The sequence below is a fragment of the Littorina saxatilis genome, linkage group LG12 (assembly GCF_037325665.1).
Source record: "Littorina saxatilis isolate snail1 linkage group LG12, US_GU_Lsax_2.0, whole genome shotgun sequence".
In the NCBI taxonomy this organism is placed as follows: Eukaryota; Metazoa; Mollusca; class Gastropoda; order Littorinimorpha; family Littorinidae; genus Littorina; species Littorina saxatilis.
In genome coordinates, this window is record NC_090256.1 from 50697116 (window position 1) to 50721786 (window position 24671).

The following is a 24671-nucleotide window of genomic DNA, read 5'->3' on the forward strand; positions in this document are numbered from 1 at the left end:
ATGCTCACCCGTGTTGCCCAACGCTTGTATGGCAAGATTCTTGGGCCTGTTACCCTGTTGAACAAGCTCCACTCCAAGTGTGAGTGATCTTCAGAGTCGTTTCCTCAGGCAAATGTCTTGAGACACTTTGATTTCTCTTATCTTGGTACACAGTGTGTCTGTCTTGTAGCTGTGTATCCGAAGGAGACATCTAGAGACCTCAAGAGCTTGCAGTATGCATGGAAACTGATGTGACTACTATACCCTGTTCAGTTGTCCACCGCTGTTTGACTAGTGATCTGTATGCAGATTGCAGGTGCCATCTTGTTACTGGTAGGGCGGCTCCCCGGTGTGAAGGTTGTAGCCTCTAACCATTAGCTCTCCATTCCAGGTGATGAAGATAACTAGGAGGCTCTAGGCCTTCTCCTCACACTCCCAGACTTCTGTGTAGCCGGGCACTGCTGAATATGGTCAGGCGTGAAGTGTTGGTCTAGTTCCAAGAGCGTTAAACATTAGGTCTTCCTCAGTCCGTCAGGAGGTGGTAGACAGGCAAAGGGGGGGCGGGAGCTGTCCTTCCGGTGCTGAAGCATCGCTACAGGCAGTTTGCAGCACTGAATACTGGTAGTCAAAATGCATGAAGCCACCATCATGATGGGGAACCCTGGCAAAGATAGTGGTGGGAGGGGCCCAGTCCTGTCAACAGCCGTGTTTCGGGGTCACCTCAAGGGAGAGGTTGCAGACGAGGCTGTGGCTACCTCAGGGAGATTCTACTCATGTTATGCCCAGTGGACGTCTTGCCTGACAGCTGGAGGGTCTGTCATAAGCTGTCGCAACGATCCTGGGAGTTATCAGGGCGAAAAGGAAGCCTGTCTCTTCCTGTGCTTACTGGAGGTATTCCCCCAGAGCGCCCGACATTGTCTGTTTGGTAATGTCTACGTATATATAAATACATGTCAATATGACTTAATTCCCCCTCGTACTGATAACGGCATGGATGTGCCAAGAGTTTATCCAGTACCTTTCTCATGAGAGTAGCCGCTCTGTCTAGGAGGCATAGTTAATTGTGTGTTGTAACAACATCCGTTTAGCAAATATGTTATATTTTCCATAATATGAAATGATAAACATTGTATCCCTTGTATAAACCTGACTAGAGCCAGTGTTGTTTAAGGGCGGCCTCTTATTGTTAGGTCCTGTTGTCTACTTCTGAGAACCTAGTCGTAGGATTAGGTGACAACAGTAGAGATGTGGCCTTGTTAAAGGTCAAAGGCTTAGGTTTTGCCTACGAACCAGGAATAAGTAGAGGCATGACAACATTATAGGAAGCTCCCCTGTGAGTATTATTCAGAGCCTTGCTCGATCTTGCATGCTGTGAAAACTCAGCTGAGTGTAATACTCATGTGTTAACAACCAAGTTTATTCATGCCCCTAAGGCATGGTTTCAACTGTATATTATTCATAACATGTCATTCAAGTGTAATGTACATCAATTGTGCACTGGAACAGAACATAAGTATATATGTGTGCCTGTTCTAATTGAATTTGAAGAGCTGTCTCCTGGCACTGTGGTATCAACAGATTTTAGCTGAGTGTAAATCTCAAAGTGTAAACACTTGAGTTTATCCATAAGTTAAATCTTTTACCACTCAGATAGCTGATTTAAACACTCCATGAAAATGGAATTTGTAACATCAACTGACTTCTTTGATACCCTTTGCCAAGAAAAAAGGATTATATCCCAATAAAGATGTCCCATCTGTGTTTGCATACACTTTAATTCTTCCTTGTCAATTTAAAAAATTAATTTTTTTTTAATTTTTTTTTTTTTATTATTTTTTTTAATTTTTATTATATATTTATATATATATAATGTGTATGTATGCACGCATACAAGTTTACAAGTTAATCAAGTTAAGTTGGCAAGGAAAGTATTCTTTATCCAATTTGAAGAAGTACCACCACGTGGTCTCTGTGAGTCCACCATGATCATCTGATAAAAATACCAAAACCATAATCTGCCAACCGCAGAAAACATCGTTTCCCAGAAACATAGGAGAGAGAATTACTTGCCTTTCTCTGAGAGTAAAGGAAGTTCCCTCCGTAATATTCCCGGAGGCGCATATCTCAATCTCAGTGTTTGGTTTTCTTTCCAAGCGGGCGAGGTTTGTTGTTGTTATTCTTCGATACAACCCGCTTTCAGTTCTATCAGCGTTCAAGCGTACTGCGGTCCGTATCTACGCTGCCCGCAAAAGTCATCGCAGTTTGTAATGACCGAAGTATTCATACGCCATATGTAACATTCGCGGGCGCTCTGTGCCTTCAGTTCAATCAGCGTTCAAGCGTACTGCGTTCCGTATCTACGCTGCCCGCAAGAGTCATCGCAGTTTGTAATGACAGAAGTATTCATACGCCGTATGTAACCTTCGCGGGCGCTCGGTACTTTGTACGCCTAAAAATTCGGATCAGAAATGCGCTTCCGGTCGGGATAACGCGCATGGTAAACCTCGCTGTAGTCGATAAAAAGCTGTTAAAACGCAAAAAACTTCCGGGTAATTTCGAAGTTGAAGGTCTTGTTCGTATTCCTACATTGATGTGTAGGGTGACCTGCCGTTGCTTTCCATTGAAAGCGGCAAGGTAAGTTATCGTTCGCGGAGTTCTATTGCGCCAATGAAACCGGTCCAACCGCTGTAAATATCTGTTCGACATTCGTAACGACTGAGTAAAGAATAGTTGTCGTTCAATTGCATGTTCACTAGTTAAAAAAAGACAAGTAACGGAGCCTGTTAGGCTCTGTGTGTCAACAAGGTATCATTGATGATTGAAGTACCTTCTACTTATGACCAAGTAACTTTGTTACATTTTTAAGCCGTTTCACTTTCATTTTCACGGTTCGTTACGTTGTTCAACGTGATGAATCATTGAATGTATACGGGCGTAGTAATCGCCCTTAAAAAGGAAAGCCCAAACCGTGATTGAAGGTGAATGTTGTAGTTCCTGTGAAGGAAGTCTTCTTAGACGGGAAAGGTCTAAATACACGTCTAGCTCCCCGTAGCAAGAAATTGAAACTGGGGATTATGGGCATTGGCACATGCGCAGAGAGGTACTACCGACAAAGGGAGACTACTCCCCTAAATGGTATACCGACGGAAATCTAGAGTTAGCGACCTTGTTTACAGTCTAGTACTGGTAACATAGGACGCTTCTCAGTCTAGCACTCGTAAGTAAGGTAACTCCTATTAGTTAAATTGAGGTGATGTATTCGAAAGAAATAGGAAAAGTGAGTCACACGGGTCCACCATCGCTCAGGGGTTGAATAAACCTCGAGAACCGGTGTGTGGTGTGTAGCCATTCAAACAAACTGTGTCATTTAATTATGTTAAATGCTAGTGCAAGTGTGCTGCTGTTCCATAAGGTCAGATTTGCTTATTTCATGAAAGATTCCATCGTTCTGTAAACCTCGTTTGAGGTGGAGTGAGGCTTTAAGTAATGAATTGATTGATGCCTTAATAAGGAGTTGGGGGGGGGGTCTGTGAGAAGAATAGATTAGAAACATCACACACACTGATTTGAAGCTAAAACACCAACAGGTCTATGTCTGTGTATACAGCCTAGAGAACAGCTAGCTGCCAGTGAGCCAAGAGAGCAAGCTAGCTGTTTGGAGTGCTTCTTGATCCTAGCAAAAACAGTGTTGTTGTTTTTTGGACTGGTAATAGTTCCAGATGCTACATGTGAATGGTACTTCTCATCAAAATGGACTTCCTGTATATCAATCTTCATAATAATCATTGCTGATATTTTAGTTAACTGTATATTTCATGGTAGCATTTTGCTGTCCAAAAATGTCAGTATAATTTGGAGTGACTGTTTCAGTCTTGTCTACTTGCTGTAAGCAAAACTGTGTTTCTCAACAACTGTTCACAGGAGGTGGGACCAGTACAGATGCTTGACCTTGATGATTTGACCTTCAGCCAGGGGTCACACTTCATGGCCAACAAGCGTTGCCAGCTGCCCGACGGTTCTTTCCGTAAACAGCGCAAAGGTAAGGAAGCATTCATCGTGACTAGTTGACGTGATTGAGTGGGAGTGTAGGGTGTCCTTTTATCATAGGTACCACTGTAGATTATATGTTGTGTTGTCTCTCTGCTTACCCCTGGCTCTGACGACGCATGTTGTGCTGGGACAATAACGAGAGATACATCAACACTGGCCAGCTTGCAGTTAGCTATCTTGTCTGTGTTCAAGATTCCTGTTGTAACTGGTCATACACTTCAGAAATTGAATCTGTGTGTGTTTGTGTGTGTGTTTGTGTGTGTGTGTGTGTGTGTGTGTGTGTGTGTGTGTGTGTGTGTGTGTGTGTGTGTGTGTGAGTGATTCTGCATAAATGTTTATTGAATTTTGCAAACACTGCGTAAATGTTTATTGGATGTTGCGAACAATAAATTGAATGCGATCTTTGCAGTTAAAGACATGTCATATTTTATTCACATCAAGTTGTGTTTTTCAGGGTATGAGGAGGTTCATGTTCCTGCGCTGAAACCCAAACCTTTTGACGACCATGAGGTTAGTCACTCTCTTACATATTCCTAAAAAAGAAATTTAAAAAAGACTGTCTCCTTGTGAGAATAAGCCACGCATTTTGTGCACAGTTGGAAAGCTGCTAAAGGGCTGTTTCTCACCAATAAACTATTTCTGCTGTCTAGAAGAGCTCCGCGATCTTGAGCAGTGTTAAATTATGAATAAGGACTGAAAATATAATGTTTGCAGAGCTTTATAGATTTTATATTAATTTTTAAAGTTTTTGCATTTACAAATCGGGAGTCAGAATGTGATATTTTATAGAGACTACCACTATCGAACGCGGAAGAAGAAGTCTCTGCTGTCTGTTCATTTGCAAATACAGCAGACTTCCACTAACTCGCGGTCTTTGGGGTCCAAAGATTTTTGATCGCGATATATCCGATTCGCGATGCCGTTTGGGGTCCAATTAAAGGGAAGAAACCGCGTTCTCTTCTGAGTCAGAAAAAAACGCAGTTATTTCCCTTGTTGGTCACAAAAAGCCTGTGAGCGTCATGTTGGCATGTGTGCGTTTGCCGTGTGAGTGCACGTGTGTGTGTGTGTGTATGTGCGTGCGTGTGTGTGTGCACGTGCGCATGCGCGCCTGGCATGTGGTTGTGCTACAATGTTCATGTGTATGTGTTACTGCGTTTCTCGCAAGTGTGACGCTTCTGTTGGCAACTAAGTTCTCAAAAGATTAACTGCGATGACACGTTTTCTGTTATCAGCAGATGACGATTTCTTTTCTTTTTTCTCCGACTCATACGTCGTCACAAACTTACTAGTTAATCAGACAACGGAGAGGGGAAACATACTATTTGTTAGATCAGAATGATTGGTGGATCAAAATCATTGGTTTACGTTTTTAGATGTGTCAGTTACATGGATAAGCTTTTTTTGTTTTGTTTTGCTTTGTGTGAGTCTGAGTTGACACGCGTTTTGTCTTTGGCAGAAAGCATGTAGATTTCTTCTTTGATTGTTTGCTTTTTCTGCCACCTGCTATAACGCAAGAAGCTGAAGCACTTCATGGCGCCTGTAGAAAATCCGGGGCGTCTAGCTGAGATCGCGATTAGCGGGACTCGAGTGTTAAATTGCATGCCTGACTAGATTGCAGAAGACTGAAGCGCAGTTTAAGCACTTGATTGGCGCCTGTGGCCACCCGGACCGTCTAGCAGAGATCGCAATTAGCTGGACTCGAGTGTTCAACTGCACGCCTGACTGGCCATACTGACTGGTCAGACACTTAACCTCTATAGGCACGTGGCCAATTTGACGATACCAATCGTGGCATGAAAGTTCTTGACTGAGTGGGGCACGTGCGCGTGAAAGGTTTGTTTTTCTTTTGTTCGCAGGTCTCGATCAACCCGTAATGTACACAACCTGAAAACACACACACACGTAGAACACTATTTGGAGAGACTGAGGGAGATAAAGAGAGAGAGACTGATAAGATGAAATGACAATTTACTGCATGATGAAAGGCCATCGGACCCAGAGAGAGATAGCGTGGTTATGATAGAAACATTTTTTATGATTAGTACTATTTTTTGGCTTTTACGTGACTAATTTTGTTAAAAAACAAATATTAAAAAAAAAATTTTTTTTTTAAAAGGTCGGTCCTGTTTTTTTCGGGGTCCAAGAGGTCTCCGCGATATAGCCGAATTCGCGATTTAGTGGACCGCGAGTTAGTGGAAGTCTGCTGTACATACATATTGTGCAGATATATCGATATGGACATTTGATTTCTTCCATTACAATCTCAAAAAATCTTACTCCTGTTTTATGCTTACAGTCACTCGTACCCATAGACAGACTTCCCAAGTACGCACAGCCGGCCTTTGACAGCTTCAAGAGTCTCAACCGGATCCAGAGTCGACTGTTCAAGGCTGCCATGGAGAGTGACCAAAACCTTCTGCTGTGTGCTCCTACTGTAAGTTGGAATGAACTGTTTATATTTGACATTGACTGTTACTCTTGTTTTCAAAACACAGTCAACATTTTAGTTTTGGACCTCCTCTGTTTTAAGATCCCATCTTTTTCAAGACCAGTTTCCCCCCAAAAAACTTTCTATTCAGAAAATTTCTTTGGGACTTTTTGAAGGTCTTGAGTAGATGTTTTGCTGTTATGATCAGACAAAAATAACATTTCTCTCGGTTTGTGTGTTTGAGGGGAAAAGTGGCCCTGGGAAGAGGAATGAGACAAAGTTAACTTAAAAAAGAGAAAGAGTTTACTGCTTTGAACTCACGAGTTTCTAAAAGTTGTTAGGGCTAGACTACATTCTATACGTCATGGCTGTAGTACATGTGGTTAGGCAGGTTGCTGTGACATAACATTTTAGCTCAGTGATTTAGCGTTTGTTATAATAATGGTGATGTGTTTGTAACAGGGAGCTGGTAAAACCAACGTGGCCCTACTGTGTATCCTGCACGAGATTGGCAAACATGTCAACAGTGATGGCACCATCAATACAGACGACTTTAAGATCATCTACGTCGCTCCTATGAGATCTCTGGTACAGGAGATGGTCGGCAACTTCAGTCTGGTGAGTGTGTGTCAGTCTCTGTATGGATGAGTTTATGGTGGGATATGTTTGTCATTTATTTATAGCAGATTTGCTTTCAGCGTTCAGGTTTCAGCTTTCAGTATATTTGCAGTTGTGCAAGTGTGCGTCAGTGTCATGAGAACAGAATGCATGGTTTTTTTTGCTGGCCTGTCATTCTCAGTACCACAGCAGCAAACATCACTTGCTTGTATTGTGGATGTGTCTCAGCTCTGCACACGGGTCTGAAGTCTTTACAGAAAAAGAGTTGGCATCACATTTTGAAGGCTTCTGTTTTTGTAATGTTTTCAAAGGGAAATGAAGAAAGGAGGACACAGCTATTCCCAGGGCTTCATTTTGCCTCTTTAGCTGCAGGCAGTCTGAGCTATTTTTAGCACCCAACCTTCCCCCACAGCAGAGATAACACAGCAGCTGCAGGCTCACTTAGTGCCAGCCACTGATAAATCCCATCTCCTGGTATAGCATAGAAGTATTTGGGTATAACAAGCAAGCGAGGTTATCAGTGTGCTGGCTGCAGCTGTTGGTAGCCAAATGATTCCCTCTGCCCTGGCTATTTTTAACCCGCTGCTTCCCCAGCTAAAACTCAAGCAAGGAACAGCTGTGAGGAACATAAGACAAGGGCAGGGTCCAGTTTGGCTTCGTTCAGGTTGGGTGCTTGTGTTGTATGTACCACCCACAGTAGTTGTAGCAATATACGCATGTTAACAAATGTCCTGAATTAAACAAAACCTGGAGTGCAATATTCAGTGTGTGACTGTTGTTATTTGTTGAACAGCGCCTTAACTCGTACGGCATCAAGGTGGCTGAGTTGACAGGTGACCACCAGCTGACGCGTGAACAGGTGAACGAGACGCAGATCATCGTCTGCACACCTGAGAAGTGGGACATCATCACGCGTAAGGGGGGAGAGAGGACCTACACACAGTTCGTCAGGCTCATGATCTTTGTGAGTGCTGCTTTGCTATACCTTTGTATTCTTCTGTGTGTCGGTGTGTTGTCATCCATTATTCAGTTTTATCAGTCGAGTCCTGCGTTCTCTCTGTGTCATTGTTGTAAACCACATTGAAGTCAGCTAGCTTTCATGGATGAGATGGAATATGTTTTAAGGCTTTCACTTTTGTGTCTTTTTATATTTAGTCAAGTTTTGACTAAATATTTTAACATCGAGGGGGAATCGAAACGAGGGTCGTGGTGTATGTGTGTCTGTCTGTCTGTGCGTGTGTGTGTGTGTGTGTGTGTGTAGAGCGATTCAGACTAAACTACTGGACCGATCTTTATGAAATTTGACATGAGAGTTCCTGGGTATGAAATCCCCGAACGTTTTTTTCATTTTTTTGATAAATGTCTTTGATGACGTCATATCCGGCTTTTCGTGAAAGTTGAGGCGGCACTGTCACGCCCTAATTTTTCAACCAAATTGGTTGAAATTTTGGTCAAGTAATCTTCGACGAAGCCCGGACTTCGGTATTGCATTTCAGCTTGGTGGCTTAAAAATTAATTAATGACTTTGGTCATTAAAAATCTGAAAATTGTAAAAAAAAAATAAAAATTTATAAAACGATCCAAATTTACGTTTATCTTATTCTCCATCATTTGCTGATTCAAAAAACATATAAATATGTTATATTCGGATTAAAAACAAGCTCTGAAAATTAAATATATAAAAATTATTATCAAAATTAAATTGTCGAAATCAATTTAAAAACACTTTCATCTTATTCCTTGTCGCTTCCTGATTCCAAAAACATATAGATATGATATGTTTGGATTAAAAACACGCTCACAAAGTTAAAACAAAGAGAGGTACAGAAAAGCGTGCTATCCTTCTTAGCGCAACTACTACGCCGCTCTTCTTGTCAATTTCACTGCCTATGCCGTGAGCGGTGGACTACGAGTATACGGTCTTGCTGCGTTGCATTGCGTTCAGTTTCATTCTGTGAGTTCGACAGCTACTTGACTAAATATTGTATTTTCGCCTTACGCGACTTGTTTGTTTGTTTGTGTGCAGCTGTGTTAGTAAATTGTTTTTGAGTATTCTTTGCAGGCTGTGTTTTCTTTGTTCTCCCAAATTACATCTGTCATTTAAGATCAATTCAGGTTACATAGTTGTTGAGAGTGGAGCATTACTGATAATGATGTCAGACGTATTAACCCTTTCCCACCCAAAGAGGCAAATACCGCCTGCTCGAGCTTCCATATGCAGATCCCTTAAACACCTGCTGTACACAATGTTACCTATGACGCATAGCTGTTTCCATTTCTACTGGCTTCCTGCAGAGTTTGAGCATTTATAATTTTGAATAGTTAGGTTGCTACGATTTTTTCAAGTTTGAAATTAATGTACTTACTTTCCATGACACAGGGGACCATGGGTTAACTGTTTGTGCGTAATGCTTTTGCAGACCTGCCTACACTACACATTGAGCGTAGTAAACTACGATTTTGGTCAAACTTAAAAATTATGTGGGGCACATGTTATGCTTTCATCATGAGACACATTTGGTCACATATGATCAAGGTCAAGGTCACTTTGACCCTTATGAAATGTGACCAAAATAAGGTAGTGAACCACTAAAAGTGACCATATCTCATGGTAGAAAGAGCCAATAAGCACCATTGTACTTCCTATGTCTTGAATTAACAGCTTTGTGTTGCATGACCTTGGATGACCTTGACCTTGGGTCAAGGTCACATGTATTTTGGTAGGAAAAATGTGTAAAGCAGTTCTTAGTGTATGATGTCATTGGTAGGTTTAGTCAAGGTCAAGCATGTGAGTCGTATGGGCTTTGCTCTTCTTGTTTAACAAATGTTCCAAACTAGTTATTAAATGTTTTCTTAACAAATAAACTTAATGCTTTGTTTGCATTTGTATGAGGAGTATTGTTCACATTGTAATAGTTTTGTTTGGAGTGTTGAGTGTTTGTTTTAGTACGGTATAAGTAACTGTTCTGTTTTGCAGTTTGGGTTGATCGAATTGAAATACTACACATTCACCTGCCAAACTACACATTTGCCTTATTTTCACACCCAAAACTACACATGGTACATTTCAGGGGTAGGCAGGTCTGCTTTTGTAAGAGGTTGGAGCATTTCTGATAATGAAGTGAGATGTTCTATGGTTACCTGTCTGTCTGTGATGTTTGTGTAAGAGGTTGGAGCATTTCTGATAATGAAGTGAGATGTTCTATGGTTACCTGTCTGTCTGTGATGTTTGTGTAAGAGGTTGGAGCATTTCTGATAATGAAGTGAGATGTTCTATGGTTACCTGTCTGTCTGTGATGTTTGTGTAAGAGGTCTGTATTGTGTGTGCAGGATGAGATCCACCTTCTCCATGACGACAGAGGCCCCGTGCTGGAAGCTCTGGTAGCCAGGTGAGGTTACTACGTTATTTCACACGCCCAGTCAGCTGGAAACTATATGTGCTATCTGTTGGGCTATAGAGCTCAACATGTCTTCTGTGCAGTGGAACCCCCAGTTTAGGACCTCCAAAAACCAGGTCTTAAAACGAGGGAGTTGTACAATTGAGGTCAATTTATGGACCTCAAGAACAGAAAATATGAGAAAATAGGGTCTTACAAAGGGTGAAGTCTTACATCAGGGGGGGGATCTTTAAGTGGGGGTTCCACTGTACAAATAAAGTTAATGGTATCATAATAGGCCACCAGCAGATCGCAGCCATTTCGGCGCATATCCTACTTTTCACGGCCTATTATTCCAAGTCACACGGGTATTTTGGTGGACATGTTTTATCTATGCCTATACAATTTTGCCAGGAAAGACCCTTTTGTCAATCGTGGGATCTTTAACGTGCACACCCCTATGTAGTGTACACGAAGGGACCTCGGTTTTTCGTCTCATCCGAAAGACTAGCACTTGAACCCACCACCTAGGTTAGGAAAGGGGGGAGAAAATTGCTAACGCCCTGACCCAGGGTCGAACTCGCAACCTCTCGCTTCCGAGCGCAAGTGCGTTACCACTCGGCCACCCAGTCCAGGGTTAGGGGGAAGAATTTACCCGATGCTCCCCAGCATGTCGTAAGAGGCGACTAACGGATTCTGTTTCTCTTTTTACCCTTGTTAAGTGTTTCTTGTATAGAATATAGTCAATTTTTGTAAAGATTTTAGTCAAGCAGTATGTAAGAAATGTTAAGTCCTTTGTACTGGAAACTTGCATTCTCCCAGTAAGGTAATACATTGTACTACGTTGCAAGCCCCTGGAGCAAATTTTTGATTAGTGCTTTTGTGAACAAGAAACAATTGACAAGTGGCTCTATCCATCTCCCCCCTTTCCCCGTCGCGATATAACCTTCGTGGTTGAAAACGACGTTAAACACCAAATAAAGAAAGAAAGAAAGAACACTTCAAAAAACTGACTCTGTATGTGTGTGTGTGCATATGTTTGTGCATGTGTGAGTGCGTACATGTGTTATTCATTGGCCCTTTTTTTTTACAAGCGGACTACAGTTTGGCTGACATTTTGTTTATCAGCTGTAATCTTTGCTTTGAAGAGTTGTTTAATCTACCACGAAGATGAGGCAAATATCTGAGTAATGTGACAAACACACAAATTTCTGTATGTTTTACATTCAGACAATACAATTAAAGTCTGAACTGTTGTTAATTCTTCAGAAAAGAACTTGTTTATGTGATCAAGTGCTATGTTTGGGTTTCATGTGCATTTTGTTCTGCCGGTTGAAAACGACGTTAAACATCAAATAAAGAAAGAAAGATTTTGTTCTACGACTTCAGAACCATCCGCAACATTGAGACGACACAGGAGGACGTGCGCCTTGTAGGGCTGAGTGCCACGCTGCCAAACTACGAGGACGTCGCGACCTTCCTGCGCGTCGACCCCAAGGAGGGGCTCTTCTTCTTCGACAACAGTTTCCGCCCTGTGCCCCTGGAGCAGCAGTTCATCGGCATCACGGAGAAAAAGGCTGTCAAGCGATTCCAGTTGATGAATGACATTGTGTACGAAAAGGTCATTGAGCACGCCGGCAAGAACCAGGTGAGCGGTCCTGTTGAGTCGTCTCCCTTACAACAGCTTTAATTTGAGTTTGACCTGTGGGGTATTTTTGTGTGTGGTTTTTCGTTATTGTTTGATCGTGTTCTTAGCAGATGGGAAGATTTTGAAGTTAAGCATGAGCTTTAGTAAATTATGTGCATGTACGAGTGTCCACTGTTGTTCATGTAAACTACAGAAATTGTGAGCATGTAAGGATTCTTTTGCACAAACCTCTCTATAATGTCTTTCTACATGGTGCGTGTTCTGTGCAAGCAAGAAAACTGAGGGGAGTGATTGCGCTGTACATAAAGAGAAAATGTGCTTGTTGTGTGAATCATCTTTTCTTTATTTCGCTAGGTTCTGGTGTTTGTCCACTCGCGCAAGGAGACAGGCAAGACGGCACGTGCTATCCGTGACATGTGTCTGGAGAAAGACACGCTGGGTCTCTTCCTCAAAGAGGGGTCGGCCTCCACCGAGGTGCTGCGTCGGGAGGCTGAGCAGGTCAAGGTGAGGTCAAGTGACGTTTTCATGTAGCTGATAAAGGTATGAGGCTTTATGTCATAGAATTGTGCAGCCTATAAAGGTTACATAATGCTCAATCAAAAGGAACTGAGAGAGGAGAACACAAAGTGCTAAGGGTGTACTAGAGTACTTTTTTTTCAAAGAATCTGAACTCGGTGAGATTCCTCAGCTTTAAAAGATTGTCAATTTTCCTCTAAGTTGTGATGCATTGTTTGAATGTAGGTCATGGTTGTTCTCTATGTTTATGGCTGGCTGTTTGTTTTAGAACCATGAGCTGAAGGACTTGCTGCCTTACGGCTTTGCCATCCATCATGCAGGAATGACCAAGTGAGTAATTCAATCTCCTCTGTCGTTGGCCTTCGATTGTTGTTATCAGTAGATTTACCCCTGAAATAGGATGGTCAAATTTATGACACTTAAAAACATTTCACTTTAGAATATAAACATACAGACTTGAATTTCTTGTGTAATAGGTGAAAATAAGCTCTTTGAGTCCTAAACCATTGCCTGGGTTGAATGTTACTGATTCAAGAATAATATTTGTAACATGTTGCAGCTGGTATGTTTTGGTTCTCAGTTTGGTTTGCTTTTACAGCACTGCAGGTGAGTTTTGCTACTTGTGCTCTACCTCCATCTGCAGATGATTAATTGTGCTATACTCGGATCATTTCTAATTGTGCTATACTCGGATTATTTCAGGGTGGACCGTACCCTGGTGGAGGACCTGTTCAGTGACCGTCACGTCCAGGTGTTAGTGTCCACCTCTACCCTGGCCTGGGGCGTCAACCTGCCCGCCCACACCGTCATCATCCGCGGCACCCAGATCTACAGCCCTGAGAAAGGGCGCTGGGTAGAGCTCAGTGCGCTTGACGTTATGCAGGTGGGAAATTTCTTCAAGGGAATCTGGGCTTTTGACCCTGGGGATAGCATGCAGTGACAGTCACAATTTAGTGACAACTCTGTCTTTTGTCTATCTTGCATTTGTGTTTTCCAAACCCTGATACTTTGACTGTGAGCTTTGGATCTTCATCGTGTGCATGCATAGACACAGGAGTGTTTGAACACCTGGAAGAGTACTTAAAGTTGACTTTTGGAATACATCCTGTTCAAGACCTGTGATCAAACCCACACTGATAGCCAAGAACTGGTCGTAAATCCAGCGCGCTACCAACTGAACTGTGTCACCTGTAAAGTGGAGGATGAAGGTTGCACATCTGGACTAGAAACAAAAAGCCCTGCTATATACTTAAGACATTTTGCAGGTAGATTTATAAATACAGCATGGGTTGGGGAACTGTTTAGTGGGGCTTTTGAGTGGTCATTGAAAAACAATTAAATTACATATTCTTACTCCGAATCACATAAAGCATTGACGTAGTCTGAGATGCTGAGGTCTGAAAGGGAAGCAACCCAACCACAAAAAAGGGTTAAGGTAGCCATGGTAATGACCACAGACCGGGGGAGTTACCTCCCATTGGTGTGTATTACGTCACTACAGCTCCTCAACACGTGGTCAAGATCATACGACTTTTTCAGCTCTGAGGAGAAGGTTGTTGATTTTTGGCTCTCTCGTGGCTGTGCTGTTTGGTGTTTGTTATGATACCCACCGGCCACTTACCCGTCTTTCTTGCCTTCTGCTTCGTTAGTTGGTGAGCTCTTTTCTTTTTGGTCATTATTTTGACAGGAATGTTGTTGTAGTTGCTGACTTTTCGTCCGTTTTTGGACTTGTGAATTTTTCAGTAACTTATTGTTTGGCCGCCATTTTTGTTGGTCAGCATGGCTGACAGCGATAAAATGTGGCAAGGCTGATGTAATGGTGAGGTAAACCTTTTATTACCTTCTTACTTGCCTTCTGCTTTGTTAGTTGGTAAGCTCTTTCCTTTTTGGTCATTAGCTTGACAGGAATTTCGTTGCACCGGCTAGAGTGCACTATTCTAGTTCTCGGGCATCGACTTTAGCAGTCCTCAGTTCAGGAGGATGCTATGATGTTCCACGAACAGCTTTTTTGAAGGCAGACGATGTTTCATCAATTTTGAGAAACATCGTCGGGACTCGACAGGACATTCCCCTTCCTACGCCCGTCTTGCGGCAAGCAGAAGCGGGTCAAGTCCTCTTCAGAGTATATTTTAGGTTCCCACTGCCTTGTTGAAGCTATCTGCTTTATGTGATACGGAGTAAAAATATGTAATTTAATCGAAAATTTTAAAAGTATACTTACCCGAATCACATAGTTTATGCCCTCCCGCCGACCCCGCTTATGGTTTTCTAGTTTTCTTTAAAGCCATATGATCTTGACCACGTGTTAAGGAGCGGTAGTGACGTAATAATAATAATAATAATAATAATAATGGAAACTTATAGAGCGCTTACCTAGAAGCTCCAAGCGCTTTACAATGACATTACTATACACATGTACAAAACCAAAATACAAGCATTAAGACACAAAAAGAACAGGAGTACAAAAGCAAATTCATCGTTTAAATCCATGCAGTCACAAGCAAACACACGCGTGCGCACGCACATACGCGTGCGCATACACACACACATGCTATCACCACACACATGCACAGATACACACAGACACACAGAGACACATTCACACACACACACGCACACACACACACACACAGACACGCATACAGACAGGCACACACACATACATACAAACACACACACATACACATACACTCACACATGAATACTTATATACCTACACAATCTGCATACATGGCATACACACAAAAATCGCAGATATAATCACAAAACTAAGCTCGTGCTTATGCACAACCATTTATCTAGCTAGATAAACCGATATGTAGTTTGCACAAGGAAAGAGAAAAAAGTCGCAGCACACACCAATGGGAGGTAACTCCCCCGGTCTGTGGTCATTACCATGGCTACCTTAACCCTTTTTTGTGGTTGGGTTGCTTCCCTTTAAATTGTTTAAGACGGGTAGCCTTTTCAGACCTTAGCATCTCAGACTACGTCAATGCTTTATGTGATTCGGGTAAGTATATTAATCAAATGAAAATTTACTTTTAAAATTTTCGATTTTCCCTGGCTGTAATTTCGCTGTGGTGGTTGTAATCACATGATCTGTTTGATTGAAGTAGTTGCATTTCAGATTGATTTAGTGGTTTTTAACTTGCATCGTGTGCGGTGTTTTAGATGCTGGGTCGAGCTGGGAGACCACAGTATGACACCAAAGGGGAGGGAATCATGATCACCAACCACGGAGAGCTGCAGTATTACCTGTCCTTGATGAACCAACAGGTGAGTCACACGTACTTATTTAGATTGACACATATTATTTGTGCAACTGATGATGATGATAACTGTCTCAAAATGACTGACTCACTCACTGACTGAGAGAATAAAGATGACAGTTGGACTGGTTAAAGTCAGTGAGAAGATATGAGATGATAACAACAGGTAGCAATAACATTTAAAAAAAGCTTTAACATTGAACTGCTTTCTGAAGACAAACACAGTGGCCTAGTGGATAAGACATCGGTCACCAAATAGGAAGGTCTGGAGGTCAAATCCCGGCCGTTGCCGCTTGGTGGGTTATGGATGGAGATTTTTCCGATCTCTCAGGTCAACTTATGTGCAGACCTGCTGGTGCCTTACCCCCCTTCGTGTGTACACGCAAGCACAAGACCAAGTGCGCACGAAAAAAATCCTGTAATCCATGTCAGAGTTGGGTTGGTTATAGAAACACGAAAATACCCAGCATGCTTCCCCCGAAAGCGGCGTATGGCTGCCTGAATGGCAGGGTAAAAACAGTCAAACACGTAAAAACCCAGTCATGCAAAAACATGAGTGAACGTTGGAGTTTCAGCCCATGAACGAAGAAGAAGAACTGCTTTCTGCGAGATTGGATAAAAAAATTGATGTGCATTGAGTGTGATCATTGTGTTGTTACAGCTGCCGATCGAGAGCCAATTCATCAACAAGCTTGCCGACAACCTGAACGCAGAGATCGTGTTGGGCACCGTGCAGAATGTCAAGGAGGCCGTCGACTGGCTGGGTAGGTCGCACATATTAAAAAAAGAATGATAGCAATGACATTGATGCTACATTTGCGAGACATTCTTCACAGTGGCAAGGTTCTTACTCTACTTGCACAGATTCTGGAGTATGAGATTATCAGAAATATCTGTGTCTAACCCACAGAACATAGAAAACAAGTCGCGTAAGGCGAAAATACAACATTTAGTCAAGCTCAGTACCGGCACGGTTGGCCTAGTGGTAAGGCGTCCGCCCCGTGATCAGGAGGTCGTGGGTTCGAACCCCGGCCGGGTCATACCTAAGACTTTAAAATTGGCAATCTAGTGGCTGCTCCGCCTGGCGTCTGGCATTATGGGGTTAGTGCTAGGACTGGTTGGTCCGGTGTCAGAATAATGTGACTGGGTGAGACATGAAGACTGTGCTGCGACTTCTGTCTTGTGTGTGGCGCACGTTATATGTCAAAGCAGCACCGCCCTGATATGGCCCTTCGTGGTCGGCTGGGCGTTAAGCAAACAAACAAACAAACAAACAAGTCAAGCTCAGTCGAACTCACATAATGAAACTGAACGCATTGCATTTTTTCCGCAAGACCGTACACTCGTAGCATCGTCTGTCCACCGCTCGTGGCAAAGGCAGTGAAATTAACAATCCAGAAAAGCGCGGTAGCGGTTGCGCTGAGGAGGATAGCACGCTTTTCTATATCTCTATTCTTTTTAACTCTCTGAACGTGTTTTTAATCCAAACATATCATATCTATATGTTTTTGGAATCAAGAACGGACAAGGAATAAGATGAAATTGTTTTTAAATCAATTTCGGAAATTTAATTTTAATCATAACTTTTCTATTTTTAATTTTCAGAGCTTGTTTTTAATCCGAATATAACATATTTATATGTTTTTGGAATCAGAAAATGATGAAGAATACGATAAACGTAATTTTGGATCGTTTTATAAAAAAGTAATTTTAATTACAATTTTCAGATTTTTAATGACCAAAGTCATTAATTAATTTTTAAGCCTTCAAGCTGAAATACAATACCAAAGTCCGGCCTTCTTCGAAGATTGCTTTGCCAAAATGTCAATCAATTTGATTGAAAAATGAAGGTGTGACAGTGCCGCCTCAACTTTTACAAAATGTTGGATATGACGTCATCAAAGACATTTATCGAAAAAATGAAAAAAACGTCTGGGGATATCATACCCAGGAACTCTCATGAAAAATGTCATAAAGATCGGTCCAGTAGTTTACTCTGAATCGTTCTACACACACACACACACACACACACACACACACACACACACACACACACACACACACACGCACGCACACACATACACCACGACCCTCGTCTCGATTCCCCCCTCTATGTTAAAACATTTAGTCAAAACTTGACTAAATGTAAAAACAGGTGTGTTATATTAGATTAGTATTGAAGTACAGTTTAACCTGTCTATACCCTGTTAAAGCCCTTGAGACACGCGCTTTATAAATATTATGCATGATTATTATTATTATTATTATTAATGACCACCCAAGGGACCGACAGTCGTTACAGACCGGTGGTTACCATGGAAAGGTGAATTATAGAGGAGAAAAACACGTCTGGGATCTTTCTGAGTGGTCCTTGTGGTCACAAAGGCAGGTTGGACTGTATTGAATTTGATTTGTAATGTAGTGTATTGTATCTCCCACAGGTTACACATACCTGTACATCCGTATGCTGCGAAACCCCACACTGTACGGCGTCACGCACGAGCAGGCCAAGGAGGACCCACTGTTACAGCAGCGGCGCAAAGACCTCGTCCACACCGCCGCCTGCTCACTGGACCGCAACAACCTGGCCAAGTATGACCGCAAGACTGGACATCTGCAGGTGAGTGGTGGATAGTGTTGGTTGTTTGCACTGCTGTGGGTTTTGTTTTCTTTTGTTTTACAATGATCTTAACACTTTCCCCTTGGTATCTGTTTCTGACCTCCCTCCCTCCTCCCGCCTGCTTTCTCTCTCTCTCTCTCTCTCTCTCTCTCTCTCTCTCTCTCTCTCTCTCTCTCTCTCTCTCTCTCTCTCTCTCTCTCTCTCTCTCTCTCTCTCTCTCTCTCTCTCTCTCTCTCTCTCTCTCTCTCTCTCTCTCTCTCTCTCTCTCTCCCCCCCCCCCCCCTACCATTCTCTTCTTTCTTTTCTTCTAATTTTGACCACAGCAAATGGATTTGGAAGCAAACAGAAACATTCACCATACATCATAAATAAAACTCATCCAGCATTTTGCCTATTGTTAACCTAGCTCTGCCTCGGTGCTGACAAGTAAAGGGATGTTGAAACCTAAAAGTAATACAATGGAACCCCCTTTTTAAAACCTAAAAAAATCTGAGAAAATCTGAGAAAATTAGGTCTTGAAAAGGAAGGCGTCAAAATGGGTAAAAAATTTATTTATCATATAATCCCATTCCTGTCCTTAAGAGGCCAAAAATATGTATAATATATGCCTGTAGGACATTAATATATCCTGAAGAAGATGGGTAAATTTACAGAGGTTATGAACAGAAAATCTGACAAAAAGGGAGGGAGTCTTAAATCTAGGGGGCCTAAAAGGGGGGGGGGGGGGGGGGGGTCACTGTAAGTTGATAGTGAAGGTGGAGGAGAAATGTAGCCATTGACAAAGAAATGTGTGTGTGTGTGTGCAGGTGACAGAGCTGGGCCGCATCGCCAGCCACTACTACTGCACCTCCGAGTCCATGGCCACCTACAACCAGCTGCTTAAGCCCACGCTCAGTGAGATCGAGCTCTTCCGCGTCTTCTCCCTGTCCTCAGAGTTCAAGTACATCTCCGTCAGAGAGGTCAGTGGCTGGCCACGCATTCTGTTGGACTTGGTTCAGGTTCTAGTGCCTGCATTTTCAGGATTTGTGTTTGGGCACCGAGGAGAGTCTGCTCGAAGTTGACTCTGGAAAATAAATTCCTCGCCCGAATGTTGGGGTCGAACCCACACCTTCTGTTACATCTTTATCAACCTAGGCTTTGCAGCCTCATTTGATCAAGATGAAAAAGAAGACGATAAGCTCTCCCTCAGACCAGCAAAAAAGCTTGTCTGGCAAAAAGCCACGAAACATCTCATACTGTATGTTTAGGTTCGGTGGTGTGTCTGGCAGAGGTTTTGTGAGAGGTGTAAGATGTGATGATGTGTGATGATCAACTTTATATGTTGTATGACAGGAAGAGAAGCTGGAACTGATGAAGCTGCTGGAGCGAGTGCCCATCCCCATCAAAGAGAGCATTGAGGAGCCCAGTGCGAAGGTCAGTGCACACACCTTGCTGGTAGTACAAATACAGCAAAGATTTTAAGGTATTCCTGTGCAATAACAGTCACTAGCCATGCAGTAGAAGACTTGAGTAGGCTGTCAGCAGGTAAACACATAAACACTTATATATATATATAGATATATATATGCCTGCACACACACACACACTTACACACACACACTTAAGCTTCAGTCACATACACGATTCAATCGTTGAGATTCAATCGCGCGATTCAATCTTGAGCCGATCGCACATCACATCGTAGGCCATTGACCTGTCACACGATGAACGATAGACTAACGATTGACGAACGATAACTCCTTGCGAGCGGTGCGGAAGTGTCGTGTCACAGTGAACATGGCAAACGCGCTTTGCGAGAGCAGACGATAATGTTCGAACATCGCTCTACCTTTCTGAAAAATACCTTTCAGCATTACGCCTTTGGGAGAAATAAAGTTCCCAGACAGTTGCAATTAATGTTTCCCGACCGCTGTACATGCCAAAAACGTCTCCTTTATATCTGTTCTTCCAATAAGTTTTGAAACGACGAAGAGACGCTGTCCGCCACTGTCCGCCATTTTTTACGTGAAGGCCGCAACGACGCGTTATGATTGGCTCTGCCCCTGCGATTGACTGACGACTGGGTCGCAGGAATAGAACAAGTTCTAAAGCTCAAAGCTACGAGGGAATCGCATGAGACTGAGTCGCAGACTTGTCGTAGCTATTTTCCACGACTCAGTCGCCCGTGTGACAGGGTAAATCGCACGATTGAATCGCGCATGTGACGGCCCCATTACACACACACACACACACACACACACACACACACACACACCACACACACACACACATGTTCGCACACACACATGTTCGCACGTACTCACACTCACAAAATCGGGCGGGGATGTAGCTCAGTCGGTAGCGCGCTGGATTTGTATCCAGTTTGCCGCTGTCAGCATGAGTTCATCCCCACGTTCGGCGAGAGATTTATTTCTCAGAGTCAACTTTGTGTGCAGACTCTCCTCGGTGTCCGAACCACGCAAGCACAAGACCAAGTGCGCACGAAAAAGATCCTGTAATCCATGTCAGAGTTCGGTGGGTTATAGAAACACGAAAATACCCAGCATGCTTCCTCCGAAAGCGGCGTATGGCTGCCTAAATGGCGGGGTAAAAACGGTCATACAGGTAAAAGCCGTGGGAGTTTCAGCCCATGAACGAACAAACAAACTCACAAAATCAGCTTCTTTTCCGAGAGTACAGGTAATTTGTCTTTTGACACATTCTAAAAGTTTGTGCTGTGCAGGTGACCTTGCCGTTTCTGTTGTGCCTGTAAGTGGTCATGATATCTGTGTGATGTAGAGATGAGCATAATATGTGAGTTGTGCAGGTGAATGTGTTGCTCCAGGCCTACATCTCCCAGCTGAAGCTGGAGGGCTTCGCTCTGATGGTGGACATGATATCTGTGATGTAGAGATGAGCATTGTGTGTGTGATAATGCATAATGTGTGTGTTGTGCAGGTGAATGTGTTGCTACAGGCCTACATCTCCCAGCTGAAGCTGGAGGGCTTTGCTCTGATGGTGGATATGGTGTTCATCACGCAGTCTGCGGGCCGCCTGGTGCGAGCGCTGTATGAGATCGTGCTGTACCGGGGCTGGGCCCAGCTGACCGACAAGGCCCTCGCCCTCTGCAAGATGGTCAACAAGCGAATGTAAGGGCCAGCATGCTAGTTAAAAGCTATAGCCTCCCTTTTTTTCTGTTTCTGCACAGAGAAAGAGAGAGAACAAAAACAAAAATAAAAACAGAACAGGAGAGAGAGCGAGGGGGAGAGAGAGAGAGAGAACTGAACTGAACTGAACTTTATTTAACAAGGATAAAGATTTAAGGCTAGGCCTTTTCTGAGAGAGAGAGAGAGAGAGAGAGAGAGAGCTAAAATGAATCTTTTGGCGGCTTTATAGTTCATACAGTGTTCATCTAATTTATAGCTGCTGTCAGCAATGTACAGACTGGTTTTTGAGACTCACTTGGGACAGAAGGTTGTGTGAGCAGATTGTCTTGTCAGGTTAAATTCGCTGTTGCCCTTGTTGTGGTAATGGTCCCAGGGAAGAGGGATCCGCATGCATGTTATGCAGTTTATTTAGAAGATGAACATACATCATAAATTCAACATGACAATGAAATGTGTCATCTTTTTGCTGATCTGGTCACCCTGTCTCTTGACACCACCAGGTGGCAGTCCATGTCACCTCTCAGACAGTTCCGGCGCATCCCGGAAGAGGTAGTGCGCAAGATCGAGAAGAAGAACTTCCCCTTCGAGCGGCTGTACGACCTAAACCACAATGAGATCGGGGAGCTGATCCGCATGCCCAAGATGGGCAAGACCATCCACAAGTACGTGCACCAGTTCCCCAAGCTGGAGCTGTCCGTGCACGTGCAACCCATCACGCGCTCCACGCTCAAGGTCGAGCTGACCATCACGCCCGACTTCCAGTGGGAGGAGAAGATCCACGGCAACTCTGAGGTCTGTACAAATCTCCTGGAACAGCTTCTGTGGTTGTGTTTGCTTTCTATTTGATAAAGCCTGACTTTTCTTGTCGGATGTTTGCTGTGAAGGACACCTCTGACTTTGTACAGTATGATTTTGACAGATTTAAGCTCCAAAATTGTACATGACTGGATTTTTGCAGAATCATTTCTCTCATACCCCCTTTTTCCCTCCCAACATTTTGTGTACACCACAAGCATAACGCATGTTTTCATATTGAAACCTTGAGGGCGTTTTTGACAAGTCTAGTATCTGCCTAGTCCGTACAGTCAATGTTTTCTTCTCCAGTTAGTCTATTGGTGTTATTGTGTTGCACAAAAGTTGATTGACGATGTTGATCCTGTAGTGAAGCTTTGCCTGTTAACTATGTGTATTATGTTGACAGGCGTTCTGGATCCTTGTGGAGGATGTGGACAGTGAGGTCATCCTGCATCACGAGTACTTCCTGCTCAAAAGGTACGTCGCTCTCACACACTTTGTGGTCAGCGTCTCTGTCTTTTTGTCTTGCCTATTCACCACTGTCTCTTTGCTTACCCCTGGCTCTGACGATGTGTGTTGTGCTGGGACAATACCGAGAGATACATCAACACTGGCTAGCTTGCAGTTAGCTATCTTGTCTGTCTTCAAGATTCCTTTTGTAACTGGTCATACACTTCACAAACTGACTGTATGTGTGTGTGTGTGTGTGTTTTTGCATGAGTGTGTGTGTGTGCATGCGTGCGTATTTACGCATGTTTGTCTGCATGTGTGTCTGTGTTCGTGCACTTTGCATGTTTATGCGTTATGACTGGTTGTTAACGATGAATGACTTGGTGTTGCAGCAAATTTGCGCAGGACGAGCACACAGTGAAGTTCTTCGTGCCAGTGTTTGAGCCGCTGCCCCCTCAGTACTTCATCAGGGTCGTCTCGGACACCTGGATCGGTGAGCAACTTATGTCTGTCTTTTCTTGCTTATTTATAAACTCTCTGATACAGTTAAAACTCCCTTTTAAGAATTGAAAAATCTGAGAAAATAAGGTCTTAAAAAGAAAGGAGTACAAGGTATGTACTGTCTTAGTAATGATACTGAATTCTCTCTGCTTACCCCTGCCTCAGCACTATGCTGTGTTGGGACAATAAAGAGAGAGACAGAAACCCCAGACACTGCTTGACTCGGCCAGTGAGGTGAATGTACACACTGGCTGCTGTGTGTTTCTGGAACATGAACAAGAAAGTAATGGATGTAAATTTACAGAGGCTATGAACAGTAAATCTGAATAATCTAGGTCTTAAAAAGGAGGACGATTTAAATTAGGGGAGTCTTAAAAGGGGGTTCTACAGTTTATCAATCATTTTTCTGTGAAAATTGCTAGCAGTATCTTGATACATGAAGAACTAAAAAATGAAATAATAATATCATTATTGTTAAGTAGCTTGTTGTGTTTTTGTGTTGATACAGGTGCAGTCGCTATTATCATTACGCTGACAACTTTCTCATTAAATTACATATCTTACCCAACTCACATATAGCAATTAACCCTAGTTCAGTGCTGGTAACGCTGTATGCGTCCCCTTGGTAACAAGGGAGACAACTCTAAAAGTGACCAATACCCATACTGGTATCAAGGCCAGACCAATACTGAGTCTTTCTTCCGTATGCGTGCGCATACGCCACCATTTGTAGTCATTCCTACCTCAGCGCTCAGTCAAGTTGGTCGCTATTTTGTACGCTCTGGCTGTTTTACAGCCGTTGTCACTGAGTCCATGAAAATTTATAATAATTTTCTTATTTATTTATACTTACCAACACAATGTTATTTTGCATATAACCCCCTAACTACCGAAAGGAAAACGAAAGTGAAACTAGAGTTATACCCCAGAGTGACCGCCCTTACCAGATGTCGCTAGTAGCGCTTGGCGCCAAAGCTGAGTCATCCGATCATTGTTACATTCCTCTTCGTTTTCTACTCTTCGTTTTGACTTCGCTACAATGTTGGGGTGAGATCTTTCCTTGTTTTTTCATGATTTTGGCGACATTTTGGCCACAATTTGGACTTGTAAAATTTTTCTGCAAATTTTTTCTTGAGTCTTTTTGTCATGGCTGATAGTGCAGACCTGGGAACCCATACGATTTCGCCGTATTTTGTACGCATGATTGTCAAGAATACGCTCAGTACGCTCAGTGGGAAAAAAATACGACGAGAAAAATTCCTAGACTACCGTTT

General features: G+C 42.9%; 1 protein-coding gene across 2 annotated transcripts in view; it reads left to right on the forward strand.

Moving 5' to 3' along the window:
* LOC138982170 (U5 small nuclear ribonucleoprotein 200 kDa helicase-like) overlaps positions 1–24671 on the forward strand; it is a 62320-nt gene that overhangs the window by 11288 nt on the left and 26361 nt on the right. For both annotated transcript variants that reach the window (XM_070355397.1, XM_070355398.1), the window contains exons 10-28: positions 3901–4018; positions 4484–4539; positions 6326–6463; positions 6920–7075; positions 7869–8039; positions 10406–10464; positions 11842–12100; positions 12455–12604; positions 12885–12946; positions 13319–13499; positions 15788–15892; positions 16547–16649; positions 18327–18505; positions 19312–19464; positions 19838–19918; positions 21443–21633; positions 22152–22443; positions 22853–22923; positions 23289–23389. In XM_070355397.1, coding sequence (XP_070211498.1) covers positions 3901–4018; positions 4484–4539; positions 6326–6463; positions 6920–7075; positions 7869–8039; positions 10406–10464; positions 11842–12100; positions 12455–12604; positions 12885–12946; positions 13319–13499; positions 15788–15892; positions 16547–16649; positions 18327–18505; positions 19312–19464; positions 19838–19918; positions 21443–21633; positions 22152–22443; positions 22853–22923; positions 23289–23389 — 2626 coding nt within the window. The remainder of the gene's footprint in view (positions 1–3900; positions 4019–4483; positions 4540–6325; positions 6464–6919; positions 7076–7868; positions 8040–10405; positions 10465–11841; positions 12101–12454; positions 12605–12884; positions 12947–13318; positions 13500–15787; positions 15893–16546; positions 16650–18326; positions 18506–19311; positions 19465–19837; positions 19919–21442; positions 21634–22151; positions 22444–22852; positions 22924–23288; positions 23390–24671) is intronic.